This window comes from Odocoileus virginianus, chromosome 26 (assembly GCF_023699985.2).
Source record: "Odocoileus virginianus isolate 20LAN1187 ecotype Illinois chromosome 26, Ovbor_1.2, whole genome shotgun sequence".
Taxonomy (NCBI): domain Eukaryota; kingdom Metazoa; phylum Chordata; class Mammalia; order Artiodactyla; family Cervidae; genus Odocoileus; species Odocoileus virginianus.
Window position 1 is genome coordinate 8657182 of NC_069699.1, and position 18218 is coordinate 8675399.

At 42.6% G+C, this 18218-nt stretch overlaps 2 protein-coding genes across 3 annotated transcripts in view; one reads left to right on the forward strand and one right to left on the reverse strand.

Annotated features, from left to right (window-relative positions):
- Positions 1 to 6195, reverse strand: part of MLH1 (mutL homolog 1) — an 82298-nt gene extending 76103 nt beyond the window's left edge. Inside the window, exons 1-3 of one of the 2 annotated variants that reach the window (XM_070455389.1) lie at positions 5929 to 6195; positions 3645 to 3735; positions 1469 to 1567 (exon numbers count right to left, since the gene is read on the reverse strand). In XM_070455389.1, coding sequence (XP_070311490.1) covers positions 1469 to 1567; positions 3645 to 3735; positions 5929 to 6044 — 306 coding nt within the window. In that variant the 5' untranslated portion in view covers positions 6045 to 6195. The remainder of the gene's footprint in view (positions 1 to 1468; positions 1568 to 3644; positions 3736 to 5928) is intronic. The other variant, XM_070455390.1, reaches the window with a different exon arrangement.
- Positions 6196 to 6393: 198 nt separating this feature from the next.
- Positions 6394 to 14131, forward strand: EPM2AIP1 (EPM2A interacting protein 1). The gene has a single exon (XM_070455409.1). The coding sequence runs from the start codon at positions 6531 to 6533 to the stop codon at positions 8355 to 8357; it is 1827 nt and encodes a 608-aa protein (XP_070311510.1). The 5' UTR covers positions 6394 to 6530; the 3' UTR covers positions 8358 to 14131.
- The last annotated feature ends 4087 nt before the right edge of the window (positions 14132 to 18218 follow it).

Here is an 18218-nt window from a genome sequence, read left to right on the forward strand (position 1 = left end):
TTGTGGTCATTTGGGGGAGCAGCAATAGGAAGCTAATACAGGTTATAGGAAGTGTATGTATATTTTTACTCACAAACATTATATCTACAAACTTATCCTAAGAAAATTAACTGAACAAAACACACTGTACATGTGAATGTTCACCAGAGCATTAGGCATGAAAAAAATGGCAAATAGCATAAACGTTCAACATGAAATCTTTAAACAGACTACAGTACATATAAGTAATAGAACAGTACGTAGCCATTATAATTCACGTAGTCCTACATATACTCAAAGATATCTTTATGTCCACAGAGTATTGTCATAAAAATATAAGTTATTTTAGTCTTAAAAGTATTTTTATCCATTGTCTATATCATATGTCCCCATGATATGCCATATAATTTCATTTATAGATACTTCAGAATATAACTTAAAAGATTAAGACTCAAAAAATAAAAACCCCATGAAACTTTTTATATCAAGAAAATTAACAGTAATTTCTCAATAAAATCAAATAATCAATCTGAGTTCAATTATCTGTCTCAAAAAAATTTTAGTTTGTGCAAATCAGGATCCAAGTAAGATCCACATGGTGAAGCTGGCTCATATGCCTCTTAAATCCCCCTAACCTATGATTCTTGCTCCCTTCTTTGCCTTTCTTCCCCTATGCAGTTTACCTTATAGGAAACAAGTTTTCATCACATCATTTCCCAGTCTCAGTGCCCTGTACCATGCTGCCTCACTCCCTGTATTTTCAGTATACTGTTAACTTAGATCTAAGTATTGCCTGAGATTCACATCTTATTTTGGACAAGAAAACTTGGTAGGTGGTGCGGTCTTCTTTCATCAAGAGACTGGGGTGTCTCTGGAGATACACGATATTAAAAAGCAGAGACATTCCTTTGCCAGCAAAGGTCCATGTAGTCAAAGCTACGGTTTTCCCAGTAGTCATGTATGGATGTGACAGCTGGACCATAAAGAAGGTTGAGCACCGAAGAACTGATGCTTTTGAACTGTGGTGTTGGAGAAGACTCTTGAGAGTCCCTTGGACTGTAAGGAGATCAAACAGTCAATCCTAAAGGAAATCAATCCTGAATATTCATTGGAGGGACTGATACTGAGGCTGAAGCTCCAATACTCTGGCTACCTGATGTGAAGAGCTGACTCATAAGAAAAGACACTGATGGTGAGAAAGATTGAAGGCAGGAAGAGAAGGAGATAACAGAGGATGAGATGGTTGGATGGCATCACCAACTGGATGGACATGAGTTTGAGCAATCTCCGGGAGTTGGTGATGGGACAGGGAAGCCTGGCGTGCTGCAGTCCATGGGGTCACAAAGAGTCGGACATGACTGAGCGACTGAACTGAACTGAACAAGTAAAAACTATGATATCTTACTGACCTGTTGAAAAACATAGGCTGACAAATGGCAGAAAGTTATCACAGGAAGATATTTACACTCTGCTTCAATCCTCAGCTTACCTCACCCCGAAAGCCATAGGTAGAAATGTGAGCTAAATCTTCAAACGACTGCAGTTTACTCGTAGTGAACCTCTCACACACAATCTCAAGATCTTCTTTCTACAAGGTGCAAAGAAACAAGTAAATAAGTATGTTACTCATTTTTCCCCAATCTTTCTGAATTTCCCTTTTCTTGACTGACTCCAGGAAGAAAATGCTCTTGGGAGAAGAGTTCTAAATCAGCAGGAGCCTCCTCTCTGGGCATCCAGAATCCCACGAGGCCCTGACACTCCCTCCTCTTCACTCACCTGGTTCTCCACCTGCCCTGCTGCTTCTGTCTCAGCTGCCCTGACGACGGATAAGCCACAATTCCATCCCTAGACCTCTGCTCTGCCTACACTAATTCTCTCGATGATCTCATGCAGGCTCACAGATTGTACAAAAAATATTACTGTATTTGGAAACTCCTTTATTAAAAATTTAGATATATTTAATTGCAGTAAAAGAAAATAACAAAATTTACCACTTTAACTCTCTCTAGGTGTATGAAGTACATTCACAATATTGTGCAACCATCACCAACTTCCATGTCCAGAACTCTGAAATCTCCCCAAACGGAAACTGTACCCATTAACAAAAGGGCTCCATTTCCCCCTCCCCCAAGCCCCTGGGAACCACCATTCTACTTTCTGATTCTAAAGATTTAACTACACTAGATACGCCATATAAGTGGAAACAAACAGTATTTGTCCTTTTGTGACTAGCTAATTCTACTTAGCATCCTGTCTTTAGGGTTCATCCATGTAATAGCATTTGTCAAAAATTCACTCCTTTCTAAGAATGAATAACATTCCACTATATGTATTTATCATATATTGTTTATCCACTCATCTGTTGCCTCCATCTTTGGAATATCATGAATATGTTGTTAAGAACATGAGTGTGCAAATCTCTTTAAGACCTTGCTTTCAACTCTTTTGGGTATAAACCCAAAAGTGGAATTGCTGGATCATATGGCAATTCTTTAATTTTCTTCCAGTGGCTGCACTATTTGATACTCCCACCAGCAATGTACAAGAGCTCCAGTGTCTCAACATCCTTGCCAATATTTCCTTTTTGAGACATCAAAGGTTTAATGGATGAGGGAGCTTACACATCTGAAGAAAGGTCCTGGAGTGACATCCCACTGTGTGAAGCACATGACAGGCAGGATACGGTGACAATCCTTTTATTAATTAATTAGTTATAACAACCATCCTAATAGATGTCAAGTGGGAGCTCACTCAAGTTTTTATTTCTATTTCCCTAAGGACTAATCACGTCAAGTGTCTCTTCGTGTGAGTCTCATGGCTTTTAATACCATTAAATGCAATACACCAAATTTTTATCTCCAACGCAAATGTCTACTTTGCACTCCAAACTCACACATGGATCCCACTAACAGGCATCTTAAATTTAACACACCCCCAAATGAATTTCTGATCTTCCCAAATCCACCTGTTTCACAGCCTTCCCATCAGTAAATGGCCGCTTCTTTTTCTATTTGCACAGGCCAAAACCTTGAAGTCATTCTTGACTCCTCTCTCTTACTCCCTACACCAGCAAATTCTGAGAGCTTTGTTCATCACCACCAACAAAGAATCTCACTGCTTCTGTCCTGTCCTGCTGCAGTCTATTTTCCACACTGCAGACAGAAGAGTTCTTATAAAACTTGCCAAACCATGTTATCTCTTGGCTCAAAATGCTCTAATCATACCTCTCCTCATCCAGAGTAAAAGCCAAAGGTTCTACAACGTCCCACAAGTTCCTGCATGCTCAGCCTGCTTCTCCTTCAGACCTCATCTCCCACTACTCTTCCACTCCCCCCACCACCCCATTCTAGACACCCCAAGCTCCTTGCTAGTCCTTAAAATATGTCCGGCAAGCTTCCATTTTGTGGTTTTTGTGTGTCTCTCTCTCTGCTCAGAACACTCAACCTCTAAACGGCCTCATGACTCGATCCCTGACCTCCTTACTCTCCTGAACGCTGCCCGGCATGGAATAGGTACTCAATAAATATTTATCATTGGTGTTGAAGTTCTCAAACAATCCCATCCATAAAAGCCTGAAGTCTCCAGAACAGGGCAAAGTTCCACCACTTCCTGCAGATGCACACAGGCAGCACACAAACATCCTGCTGCTCTGAGGTTTTACTCACCCTGATCCCAGTGCCATTGTCTTGAATCTGAATCAACTTCAGGCCTCCCTCTTTAACCACCACTTGAATACTTGTGGATTTTGCATCTAAACTGGCAAATCAAACAAAAAATAGTAATTTATCAGTCTGCAGTTACTCCAATGCACATATTTTAAAATGAATCAAGGCATAAGAACAAATTTCAGACAAAGATAAGGCTGATGAATGTGTTTTTCTTTTGTCTTAAAGGCTCTGATACCACAATGTTATCAACTTACATGTTGTGAGAGAGAGGGAAAGAAGAGAGGGGCAGAGGGGGCAACCATCACTTCCAATAGGACATTCAACAACATTTCTGCTCCTCTAGTTCTAAACTAGTTCTACCATCTGTTACTCAAACTTATTCAGCCCCAGGATCCTACATGACCCTTATAAAATGTCACTAAGGAAAAAATTCTAAAAGTTTTTCTCCACTATTCTCTTTATGAAAATATATATTGAGAGAAAGAAAAAAATGGTGCTGCAGAAAATTAAATACACCTTAGTACACCTTCAAAGAACAGCCTACAAGCATAGAGCACCTACAGAGCAAGAGAAAATAAATCAGCCTGGGGCTGCATGAGAAAAAGAAGTTACCTCCTCCTTAGGAAGACAATTATTTATTCAGAAATAAGATAAGTTACTTAAATATCAAAGAACTTTCTCAGCAGTCCCTGAATTGAAGTTGCATTTAGCCATCTTGACTTGTGTATTAAAAACAGCAGAACTAAAAAAATTTTAAAAATAAAATTAAAAAAAAAAACAGCAGAACTAGACTCCATACAAAATTTCATAGAGAACTGTAAGCCAGTGATCTAAGATGTGTAGTGTTCCTAAACGGTACTTTAACACACTTAAATTGTTCTGTTAGTTAATTCTAAAATTGAAGAAAAAAAGCTAGCCTTTGCCAACTATGTAAGTAAAGTCAAAAGTAGAAACGATACTCAAGTTCCCCGCTTCTTCTTTTGTCCACCTTCTAATTCTCTTCCTTTCTCCTGGTGGTCCTTTCTAACCCACTGTTCTTTCATTACCCTCTTTGTTGTGTATGTTTCCAGAACAATCCCTTAACAAACCTTCCAACTGGAACATTTTTTCCCCTTTAACATATGGATTGTATTAACATCAATACCTTTTTTTTAATATTTGGCTGCACCAAGTCTCAGTTTGTGGCACGCAGGATCTTTGGCTGCAGCGTGTGGGATCTAGTTCCCTGGCCAGGGATTGAACTCCAGTCCCCTGCATTGGGAGGATGGAATCTTAGCCACTGGACCACCTGGGAAGTCCCACATCAATGCATTTCAACACAAAGGATCCAACACATTTAGGTATACTATGAGCCTCTGTCCTTTTTGAAGTTTACAGTTTACACCTAACCTTCTGTCCACGTTTTTAACCTCTTCTCTCCACGATGACTGTGTGACAGTTCTGAACTTCAGAATCCCCGGAATACCCCCAAGAAATAAGGGATCTTTGAAGCGACTCTGCAAAGAGGGTAGGGAAATCCTAAGGGGGTGATTTGAGAGAATAGCACTGAAACATGTATATTATCATATATGAAACAGACGGCCAGTCCAGGTTAGATGCATGAGACAGGGTGCTCAGGGCTGGTGCACTGGGATGATCCAGAGGGGTGGGATGGGAAGGGAGGTGCGGGGGGGTGGGGGGGGGCGGGGTTCAGGATGGGGAACACATGTACACCCATGGCTGCTTCATGTCAATGTATGGCAAAACCACTACAATATTGTAAAGTAATTAGCCGCCAATTAAAATAAAGTTTAAAAAATCCTAAGTGGGGACTAACCTGGCAATAGGAAAATCATAAACTAAACCCCAAGTTCACGGTCCTCTCCTAAAATCCTAGCAGTTAATTTTGAATATAACTCAAAGTGAATTGTAGTGTTGAATGTAGATGGATGAGTTCTGGAATAAGCAAGAAACTGATAACCCATGGTACCGTTTGAAAGAAGAAAGGAATTTAAACTATAAAACTTTTAGACATTCAAAAACTTGCACCTTCTGCATATACAGTTTTTAAAGGGTTTCTTAGTTAATAGCATCATTAAAACAATACTGGTTTACTGTCCTTGCCCCCCCCAACAACCCTAAAGTCTCGCGAGAACGCTCGAGGGAGCAGACAGCAGCCTGGGCCTCCGCCGCCGCCGCGACCACACACGCTTGGGTTCAGGGCAGGGAGGCGTGTCCGCGCCATCCATAACGGCTGTCCGTTACGCAGTGGCCTCTGAGAAAGCCTTGGCTCCCTTCGTACCAGTTCTCAATCATTTCCTTGATGGCATTAGCCGGCCGCTGGATAACTTCTCCTGCCGCGATGCGGTTCACTACTGTCTCGTCCAGCCGCCGGATAACCCCCGCAACAAGCGACATTTTGGCGCCAGACGATCCCGGGTCACGGCGTGAAGCTCACTGGAAGTACCTCCAGCCAATCTCCATACAGTTTCTTGCCCACGTCCTTCCCTCAATCCTGTTGACGAAATCCAGCCTAACCCTCGGGCGGTAGCGTCACTTCCGGACCAGGAAGCTACTGATTGGGCAGCTCTAATGCCCATGAAGTCGTGATTCCGGTTTCTTAGTCCCCGCCCTAAAACAGCTTCGTTAGCCTCGCAGCTAGAAGGATGTGCGCCTGCGCGCTTGCAATCGCTGCCTGCTCTTTCTATTGGCTCCTGCCTTGGGGCTAGGGAATACGAAATCTCCAGCCAATAGGAACGGACGCGTGGGTGCCCCAGGTTGGTGTCCGCAGCTGGGGTGATCTGGCGCAGAGCGGAGGAGGCGCTTGGGGCCCATCTTCTGCTCCTCCCTCCCCTTTGCTTGCGGCCTCCCAGAGGTCGGCCCATCTCCTGTGGCCTCCGTGAAATGTGGATGACGCCCAAGAGGAGCAAAATGGAAATCGACGAGTCTCGGGCGTTCCGGGCCGAGTGGACCCAGCGGTACTTGGTGGTGGAGCCTCCGGAGGGCGAGGGCGCCCTGTGCCTGGTCTGTCGCCGCCTGGTCGCAGCTACCGGCGAATCCGACGTCAAGCAGCACTACGAGGCCGAGCACCAGTACTACGAGCGGTATGTAGCGGAGGACGAGCGCGCGGCGCTGGTGGAGAGTCTGCGGCGGGGCGACTTGCCGGAGGCCGCCCCGCTCACTCCGGAGCAGAGAATAGCCCGTGCAGGCCTGGGACTCGCCCGCCTCTTGGCCTTGAAGGGTTGCGGCTGGGGCGAGGGGGACTTTGTGCACCGGTGCATGGCGGTGATGCTGAGAGACGTGCTGCCCGATCACGTAGGCATTATGGATGGCATCGATTTATCTCCAGAGACCACGCGGCAGAGAGTCCTGGACATTCACCAGAATCTACGCACTCAACTTTTTAACCGAGCCAAGGACTTTAAAGCCTATTCCCTTGCCTTGGACGACCAGGCTTTTGTGGCCTATGAGAACTACCTGCTGGTCTTTGTCCGCGGCGTCGGCCACGATTTGGAGGTACACGAAGAGCTTCTGACCATCATCAACCTGACTCATCACTTCAGTGTTGGCGCCCTCATGGCGGCAATCCTTGAGGCCCTGCAGACGGCCGGGCTTAGCCTGCAGCGCATGGTTGGACTGACCACGACCCACACTCTGAGGATGATTGGTGAGAACTCAGGACTGGTGTCATACATGAGAGAAAAGGCTGTAAGCCCCAACTGTTGGAATGTGATCCACTATTCGGGATTTCTTCACTTGGAACTGTTGAGCTCCTACGATGTGGATGTTAATCAGATCATAAATGCCGTATCTGAATGGATAGTTTTGATTAAGACCAGAGGCGTGAGGCGGCCGGAATTTCAGGCTTTACTGACTGAATCTGAATCAGAGCACGGTGAAAGGGTCAACGGACGCTGTCTGAACAACTGGCTTAGGAAAGGGAAGACTTTGAAACTAATATTTTCCTTAAGAAAAGAGATAGAAACATTCTTGGTCTCGATAGGAGCCACGACGGTCCATTTCACAGACAAGGAATGGCTCTGTGACTTCGGCTTCCTGGTGGATATTATGGACCACCTTGGAGAAATTAGCGAACTATTGAGAGTGAACAGAGTCTTTGCTGCCGCCGCCTTTGACCATATCTGTGCCTTTGAAGTGAAGCTGAATTTACTTCAGAGACAAGTCGAGGAAAAAAATCTGACAAACTTTGTTGCCTTGAGCCAAGTGGTTGATGAGCTTAAAGAGAATCTTCAAGAAGACGAAAAAGTACTCGATCTTGAGAGGTATCGAGGGGTGATCTGTCGCCTACAGAAAGAGTTTGAACGACATTTCAAGGACCTCAAGTTCATTAAAAAGGACTTAGAGCTTTTTGCTAATCCATTTAGCTTTAAACCTGAATATGCACCTATTTCAGTAAGGGTGGAACTTACAAAACTTCAGGCAAATGCTAACCTTTGGGAGGAATACAGAACCAAAGATTTAGGGCAGTTCTATGCTGGATTGCCTGCAGAATCTTACCCGATTATCAAAGGGGTTGCCTGTAAGGTGGCATCCTTGTTTGATAGCAGCAAAATCTGTGAAAAGGCTTTTTCATATTTGACTCGAAACCAACACACTTTGAGCCAGCCTTTGACAGACGAACACCTCCACGCCCTGTTCCGGATTGCCACCACTGAAATAGAGCCACGCTGGGATGATCTTGTGAGAGGAAGAAATGAATCCAATCCATAAACTCTTAGTACAACATTGAAACACTCAACAAGAATCCAGTGCTAAAAGCAAACATCTGTTTGATTTTTAAGTTTGCTAATTTGGATTGTGGGAAGGCACCATCTTCTTCCATCAAAATTGATCACAATTGATACTCTTTAGACAGATTTTTTTTTTTTTCCATCTCAAGAAGCAGCATGGGACTGACACCTGCAGACGCCTTTTTTTTTTTTCTAAAACTGAATTTCATGGCAAAGTCATTATCTTTTGCTTTTATGATATAATTGTTTTTAAAGAAGTTTAGTACTAATAATGTGAGTTGAATCAGAAGTCTGTTTTTAAGGTGTTTCGAAGAAATTTTTGCTCTTATTTTAACCAAAAAGGTGTTAAAATTCTGATGCGTATAGTCTGAAAGTATCAACTCCTTAAGTATATGTTTGAGCCAGTTTGCAGAAACTCACTGAGCAACTGCAGAAGCTTCTTCAAAGGAGGAACGTACATATAGTGGAGGTGTTTTGTCTAATTATCAAAATGTTTTTGACTTTTTTTTTTTAGACATGTTTCTGAGTCTAAATATATTTTTACTTTAGACATATTTTCTCTCTCTCACCTTCCCCTGCCCCATGGTAGCGATAATGATATTAGGAAATTTTACTCAATTTGAGTAAAGTTTTAGTCAGAGGAGCAAGAATTGTTTTCAATTGCTAGTTTAAGAGGCTTTTACAGTTTGGAGATCAGACTAACCAATTTTTGGCAGTTTCCCCTGAATGCTTCACAGTTGGGCGCCGTTTTTATGAGCTTGCCTGTTAGAAGACTATGGTAAGTATAGACTCTTAGGGGCTGCCCACTAGTCATTCTTTGTTGTATTCTAGACAGTTTGGCCCTGTCAAAAAGGATGAGAAAGAGAAAATGTTTGCATCGCAGGATCAAGAGGTGTGAGCTATTTTAGCTTATTTGTCCCATCAGCCTGGGTGCTACGGCTTTATAAAGAAATCCTGCTAAAAGGCAATCCTTTATTTTAATGTGATGTATCAAATGTTGTTTGTGACTTTAAATGAATTTATTATCAACTTGTCATTGTGTATTTAAGACTGCACAAGGGGAAATATTTTAACTCTCCAGAAGCAGCTTTATTTACTGATTGTAGCAGTTCCATATTTTTTAGTGAGACACCTGCTTTGGACTAAAACAGTAATTTTCAAATTTATGTTAACCATTAAAAAATCTTACAGTAAAGCCAAATATGTGAAATGATTTAAGGACAGGACCCAACTTAGAGATCCGCTCAAGTACAATTTGAAAACTTGTGCTCAAGTCCTGTCTTAACTCTTAGAATGCATTTCTCTATGGTCACTAATTCAGCAAATTCAAGGAACCAGAATAAACAAGAATTTAGAAAGAACTGAAGCCTGAGCAATCAAAATAGAACCAAAATCTTGCCAGTGGTTCTCAATCAGATAGTATCTCCTCCTTTAGAATGTAGGGAAATGAAGGAGACTTTTTAATTGTGACATTCATTAGGAGGAAGTTCTGCTGGCCTGTAAGCATGAATGACACCCTCCCCTTGTGGTGCATAGGATAGCACAGCACAGTCAAAATTCCTGCCAAAGTTCCAGCAGACCCCCCTCCCCCTGAGTACATCATCTGATTTTGAGGGAGAAGGCAAATTACCGGTAGAAGCAGAATTAGAAGGGCAAGTTAGGCTAATTGATAACATTTGATGATGGAAACTAATTCCAGCATTCCAGATTTGGCTGGTAAGATACAGCCAAGACCCTGATAGATTCTGGTAGCTTGCAGCAGCGTTTATAAATCAGTAGTTGGCACTGAGCCAGATTAAAAGGCTCTGTTCTATTACACTTAATTACACATGTTTTATTACACACAATTAGTTTAGGGCAGAAAAGAAAGTGTTCTATATTACTAAGATACTTAGCGAGAATGGTCAAGTTAAGATTTGGGTTAACAGGGAGTAAGCTTAAACATCTGGAGAAACAGCAGATTAAAAAACCAAAAAAGAACAAAAACATCTGCCGGTAATTTTCCAGTAGTTTGGAGTATTCACTTTCATGGCAGGTGCCTTAATTGAAAGGATAATTGGAAGACCTGTAAGCTTCTGCTTTCTAACTCCAGTTCCTCAAATACTGAAGTTTTGTATATTTTGTGAAGTTCCATTATATGTTTCGCTTAGGGTGATCATAAAATTAGTTCTGTAGTCACTGACTGGGGGGGAGGTATAAGCCCAGAATTTTACATTAACCCTGAACAGTAGAGAATTTGCTATGTAAATTAGCCTTGTTTGTAAAAAGAAGTGTGTATTTTGCTGTTTTCTGTACTAAGTAATTCTGTAACTGCATGGCAGTCTTTACAAGTTACTTTTTATAAAATAGCTGTTTCTGGTCCTGTCATATCAGTGAATATAGTTAAAGTAAGTACTATTTTTTAAAAAAACTCTTGTCCCAGTATCTCCCATTCCTTCTAGTTTTCTTCAAAGATTTGTCTGTATTCCTCCCTCCCATATTGTGCTCCGATTGCTCTTCCAAGTTTCCCAAGTCCTTGTCAATATGCCTACCCTCTTCCCACCCCTGACTGCCCTCCTTGAAATGCTTGCTTAGTTTGGCTTTGGGGAGAGGCCATCTCCAAGTACGCGTTCTCCATCTTCTTTGCAGGCACCTCTTTCCCTTAAACATCTGTGTCCTTGGGATTTTTTAAATTTGGTTTTAAGCTATCTTGTTTACATCATCTCCTTAACTGACCTTTTTTTTTTTCTTTCATCCCTTCAGTTAGCAACTGTTTGCAAATGACTCCAACTTTCTGTCTCCTTTCTTGACCTTCCCTGATTCCCATGTCTAATTGCTAAGTTAAGTCCTTTTTGCATAGGCACCACACATGTCCTTGCTCTTGTCCCCCAAACCTGCTCCTCTCCTGGTCCCTTTCTCTGTAAATAGCACCACCACTGCCAGCCATTCAGTTGGCACAGCCTGAGCCCCAAACTCAGGTCTCCGTGACCTTTCCCTCTTCATCCATCACATCCACTCACACACGCCTTTCTGTGAAGCCTGCTGCCTACCATTCCTCAGTTCTCCAGTGTACTCTGATTCAGGAAGCAGTGGCCCCCTCCGTCTCCCTTTGTCTGGTTGTGATCCTTTGTCACGCTGCAGCCAGATTACTCCAGAAGTCAGGTCCCATCACTCCTTGCTTCACCCACTGCTCTTAGGAAAAGTTGCGGTTTATGTGCCACTTCCTCCAGGAAGCCTTCATCCATTCCCTCTAAGCTAAGTGCCCCCACGATGCCTCCCTAAATACCCTGTTTCTCGCCAGCCATATACTTAGCACACTGCATCGATCCTTCCTGTTGATCCGTGCTACGCTGTGAGCTTTGCAAGCCTGGAGACCATGTATATGTCTGCTCACTGCTACATCTAATGCTTAGCTCAGTGCCTAGCTTTTCAGTAAATATTTGGATGAGTAAATATTTGTTGTTCTACTCTTCCCAGCCCTTTCATAGTCTTTGATCTTCTCTAGTTCTGCCATGACCTGCTTGCTGGGTAACTTATCCACCAATTGCCAAGTAAGAAATGAAACTAAGTTCTTTGTGACTAGGGAATTGTATTCCGAAAACTGAGTTCAGTGCTTGGCATGTGGCTCAAATATTTACCATGTGACTGTTGTTGAGGAAACACTAATTGGCCCTTGTAAACATGGAGTATAAAATGAAGTGTTCTCATAGAATCCACCGTGTAGTACTGTCTTTACCTCCTTGATAATAGAAGTCTTCATTTTTTCTTTCTTTCTAATTTCTAAAGGCAGGCTTACAAAGGAACCTGGATGAGAAAGATCGGACAACCATGTAGTGGACTAAATCAATACTTCACTTGCATTCGGTACCAGAAAAAGATAATACCTGCTTAAGAGTTAATCCCTATTTTCCTTCTGTAAGCATCAACTCTGGGAGAAAACCACCTGCTCTTTTCCTTTACAGATGGTTTCTGGCTCTTCTGGGATTTTAAAGTAAGTAAATTTCACAAAATACTGGAAGAAGGACCCAGTCAGCCCTTCTGATCACTAGATACTCGGTTCACATGCTTTCCTACTTGCAGAATGTCATCACTCATCACCTCCCCAAGGAAGGTAACCCGGAAGTGCTATGTGCTCAATGTATGCTTCTTAGATTTGCTCTGTTTCTTTGCTTTCTTGGTCTCATGCCTCTCTGAACTTATTTTCTGGGTCACCTGGGCTTCCAGGTGTTGTGAAAGAACCACACCCATCATCTCTTACATTTTTTCATTTTTTTCATCTCTTGCTGAGCCATTTTTTCCAATTTAAGGGATTAACTGGTGTTACACTCTTAACTGGACTTTTAGCCTGAGGCCTATTAACTAATTCAGAGATTTTAACAGTAAGTGTGATTGTCATCCAGTGATCTGATCCTTGCTGCGAAACTGGCTTTTACTCCACCTTTGGTATAAAGGATTTCTCATTTTTATCTCTCTCTTCCTACCCAATAAGCACTTGAGTTTGTGAACTCTCTTTATTCCCTTGTATTTCTGCTTGCAAACTGATGAACTCTTTTCTGAGTTCATCCCTTTCCTGTCTGTTTTGTCAAATGGGACCAACAGCTACCATAAAATATTTTGTTTCCTTGTCTTAAAGAGAGATTCTCTGCCTTCCAGATTCTCTCCAGGGAATTCTTCCATTACCCTGCAGAAATGACTTCTGTTCTCCAACAGCAACTTCCAGAATGTCTGCCAACTAAGTCAGTGTTCAGTAGTCTAGATTTTTGAAAACAGAAACTATTTCTGTATCAATGAGCTAGGTTGCCATGCAGTAACAACCAGAAAATCCCAGCTTTTCTCTGGTAGTCTGGCGAGGGCCTGTGCTCTAAGTCAGGGGTTGAAGGCCATGGGCAAGGTGTGTCCTACTGCCTGTTTCTCTAAAAGTTTTATTGGGAGACAGCCTTGCCCATTTGTTTCTGCCTTATATATGACTGCTTTTCTGTTACCCTGGCAGAGTGGTGGGGTTACAGAAGAAAGTGTCCAACCCACAAAATGTAAAGTATTCACTATGTGACCCTTCAGAGAGAGTGTTCACTGACCCAGGCTCTAAGTGGTCCTCATTCTGGGGCTCGAGCTGACCAAGAGGATATCACCTAGGGTGTGGCTGCTCATGTAGGGAAATAAAAAAGTAGGACAAGTCACTTACAGGCCGTTTAAGCACTCTCACTGGCCAGAAGAGATCCCACGGCCACACCAAGTCCAAGGAGTGTGATCCTTCCTCGTGCCTTGGAAGAGAACCAGAAATACTTGGAAGATGATACTACCAACTAACACATAGTTATATTTCTCTCTCTCTCTCTCTACAAAATTTCTTTGAAAGTATTTTTTTCTTTTTAATTGCGGTGAAATTTATGTTTAGTAAAATGCAAAGGCTCTGTGCACACCTTGTGGATTTTTATGTACACCCTAGAACCCATCAACCAAATCAAGACCCTGAACACTTCAGCACCCTGGTCGCTGCCCTGTGCACACCCCCAGCCTGCCACAGATAACCACTATTCTGACCATTATCACCAGAGATTGTATTTGTTTTAAAGCTTCATGTAAATATGATTATTCTGTGTACTCTTGTTCAGCATTGTATCTGTGAGTTATCCATGTTGTGATTCATTTATTAATGCTTCTGTGTAGTGTTCTGTCATATGGCTTATACCACAATTTATGAATCCATTCTACTGTTGGTGGAAATTTAGGTTGTTTCCAGTTTGTAGTTGTTAATGAATAAAGTTCTTATGAACATTTTAGTGTCTGTCTTTCACTGAATGTGTGCGCCCGTGTTTCCCACGATTCTCTCCGGTATATGCCCTGCTTCATACTTCTCTCATAATGGATCACACAGCAACTAACTAATCATATTTTAAAATGTAAATCAGAGCATGCCAGTCATCTGCTCAGCATGCTCAGTGGTTTACTGTCACAGAATAACATCCAAGGTCCTTAGCATGGTCCACCTGCATGATCTGGACCCACACACACCCTTTTCCTTCCTGCCTCATCTTGCATCATGTCCTTTATCCCTTCCCCTCCCCCAACTCTGGCAGATTGAAGATAATTTGACCCCATCCTTAAAGTTGTAATCTTCATAGATAATTTTTTTTGTTTTCTGTGCCACAGGTTCTATGGGACCTTCATTCCCTGTCAGGGATTAAACCCACAACCCTGCAGTGAAAGCCCAGAGCCCTAATGACTAGACCACCAGGAAAGTAACTTAATAAGTACATAGATCATTTTAACAAGCCATGACACTGGTTTATGTTAAGTCAGTTATTGTTGTATGTGGAATAAGAGGCAAATATGCCCTATGAGTAAAATAATTACTGAAACACAATAATCTTTGAACCCCTGAAAGAGATTAAGAGATTAAAAAAGTAAAACCTACTTGATAAATTCAAAAAATCTGTAAAGTCTTGCTTATGCTTCCACCGATTATGAATAACTGTTCACCAATTTGATTACACTTAAAATTTACTGTTACATGCTTACTTTCATAAGGGGTAGCTAGGTACTGACGGGTGAAAAGGGGTGAGAGGGCATTGGAATGAGTGCTAATATTAAGCACAACCCAAGGGCACTTATACTTCCTAGATGGTGCTAGTGGTAAAGAATACACCTGTCAGTACAGGAGACGAGATGCGCGGGTTTGATGCCTGGGTCGGAAAGATCGCCTGGAGGAGCGCATGGCAACCCGCTCCAGTATTCTTGCCTGGAGAATCCCATGGACAGTGGGGCCTGGCGGAGGGAGCTGCAGAGAATGCTCCAGAGCCTGGTCCCCTCGAGAAAACCAACATCCCGAGACAGGGTAAGAGAGTTTCTGCAGGTCAAGGAGTCTAGTGCAGCTAAAGGATGCTGGCCTTCTGGGTAAAGAAGTTTCAAAGGTCCATACCTCCAGGTGCTGGGGTTCCCGCCTCCAGCCTCCTTCCTTAGAGATGGACCCCGAACAGAGTACTGCACTCCCATGACAGCGGCTGGGGAGGGTCTGGAGTTTCCCTGGGGGTGAAAATTAAGGTTTAAAATACTGGAACACAAGCCTTTGGGTGCTCTTAAGGGACATACCACTCTCACTTCCAAGCCAGACACAGGACTCTGGGGCTCTGCTTGGCTGAGTTATCAGAGGGGTGGGCATGGGGAAGTGCTGCCGCCGTGTGGACATTCCTGGTAACGACAACTTTACAAGAGCCGCCTAAGGGCACTTAATTCACACGGGCTGCAGCGCTGAAAAAAGACACAAAGTTAAAGCGAAGTCTATTGGACTCTTTGCGACCCCATGGACTGTAGCCTGCTAGGTTTCTCCACCCATGGGATTCTCCAGTCAAGAATACTGGAGTGGGTTGCCATTTCCTTCTCCAGGGGATCGTCCCAACACAGGGATCAAACCCAAGTCTCTGCAGAAAAAAAGACACAGGTCTTCAAAAAATGTCCTGGGGTAAGGGATCAAAGAAAAATTAAATACAGGGTAAACGTTCCAGAATCAAATTTTAAGAGAGAAACTTCAGTCACACTCGTTAAAAAAAAAAAATAAAAACCGCAAGAAAACAAGCTCCACATCCCTCGTTATTAAATACATGCAAATCTAAACCGCAACAAAGGTATCACCTCGCATCACTCAGAATGGCCATCAGCAAAGGGTCTATAAGCAGTCGATGCCAGAAGGGACTGGAGAAAAGGGAACCCTACCTCCTTTGCTGTGGGTGGGAAAGTAAATTGCTGAGAGGAACCATGAAGTTTCCAAAGCAAACGGGGAATGGAGCCACCATGTGTGTGTTGGTCGCTTAGTCGTGTCTGACTCCGCAACCCCATGGACTGTAGCCTGCCACGAATCTCTGTGCATGGGATCTGGCAATCCTACCCTGAACCTACATCTGGATAAAACCTGATTTCTAAAAGACACTTGCACCCCAATGTTCACTGCAGTACTATTATCACCAGCAAGGACACAGAAGTGAGAAAAAGGCCCATCGACAGATGAGTGCATAAAGAAGAGGTGGTAGGTATACATAATGCATATTACTCAGTCATAAAAAGAATTAAACAATGCCATTTGCAGCAAGAAGCATGGACCTAGACATCATCATACCAAGTGAAGTAAGTCAGACAGAGAGAGGCAAGTATATTTGATCACTTACAGGTAGAATTGAAAAACTGCTACAAATTGAACAATTTTACAAACCAGAAACAGACTCCCAGACTTAGAAAACAAACTTGTAACCACAGTGCAAAGATGGGGGAGAAGAAAAAATTAGGAGGTTAACATTAAAAAAAATTTATATATATATATATACATACAAGTTTGAAACAGATAATCAAATAGGATCTAAAGAACAGCACAGAAAATTATATGCAACACTTGACAATAACCTATATGGGAAAAAAAATCCAAAAAAGAACAGATACATGAATAACTGAATCAGTCTGTTTTAAAGCTAACACAAACACAACATTGTAAATCAACTATAATCCAATATAAAGCAAGGAGAAAATTTAAAAAGGAAAAAAACTAAATAGGACAAATAAATAAATGCCTAACATATCCCCCTGAGGCCTTAGTGAGCTGCATGGTGTCACCTCCATTAACCCTGAGAATCCTGTATTTCCCAGGGGAGAATCCTGGGCAGCAGGAGCCGCAGAGAATGTGCCAGCAACCAGCCTGGTCCCCTCTGTACAAAACCACGATCTCCAGACCTGGGATGGGAGCTCAGCAGGTGAGGGAGCCTCATGCAGCTAAGGATGCTGACCCTCTGGGTTGCCGTTGGTGTTGTTCCATTGTGTCCGACTCTTTGTGACCCCGTGGAATGCAGCACACCAGGCTTCCCTGTCTGTCCTTCACCATCTCCTGGAGCCTGCTCAAACTCATGTCCATTGAGTCGGTGATGCCATCCAACCATCTCATCCTCTGTTCTCCCCTTCTCCTCTTGCCTGCAATCTTTCCCAGCATCAGGGTCTTTTCCAATGAGTCCTCAGGTGGCCAAAGGATTGGGGTTTCAGCTTCACCATCAGTCCCTCCAATGAATATTAAGGACTGATTTCCTTCAGGATGGACTGGTTGGATCTTGCAGTCCAAGGGACTCTCAAGAGTCTTCTCCAACACCACAGTTCAAAAGCATCAATTCTTTGGTGCTCAGCTTTCTTTATAATTCAACTCTCACATCCATACATGACCACTGGAAAAACCATAGCTTTGACTAGATGGATCTTTGTTGGCAAAGTAATGTCTCTGCTTTTTAATATGCTATCTAGGTTGGTCATAACTTTTCTTGCAAGGAGCAAGCATCTTTTGTGGCTGCAGTCACCATCCAAAGTGATTTTGGAGCCCAAGAAAAAAAGTCTGTCACTGTTTCCCTTGTTTCTCCATCTATCTGACATGAAGTGATAGGACAAGATGCCATGATCTTAGTTTTCTGAATGCTGAGTTTTAAGCCAGTTTTTTCACTCTCCTCTTTTACTTTTTTTTTTCATTTATTTTTATTAGTTGGAGGCTAATTACTTTACAACATTGCAGTGGTTTTTGTCATACATTGATATGAATTAACCATAGATTTACATGTTCCTCTTTTACTTTCATCAAGAAGTTCTTTAGTTCCTCTTCACTTTCTGCCATAAGGGTGGTGTCATCTGCATATCTGAGGTTATTGATATTTCTCCAAGCAATCTTTATACCAGCTTTTGCTTCATCCAGCCCAGCGTTTCTCATGATGTACTCTGCATATAAGTTAAATAAGCAGGGTGACAATATACAGCCTTGATGTACTCCTTTTCCTATTTTGAACCAGTCTGTTGTTCCATGTTCAGTTCTAACTGTTGCTTCTTGACCTGCATACAGGTTTCTTAG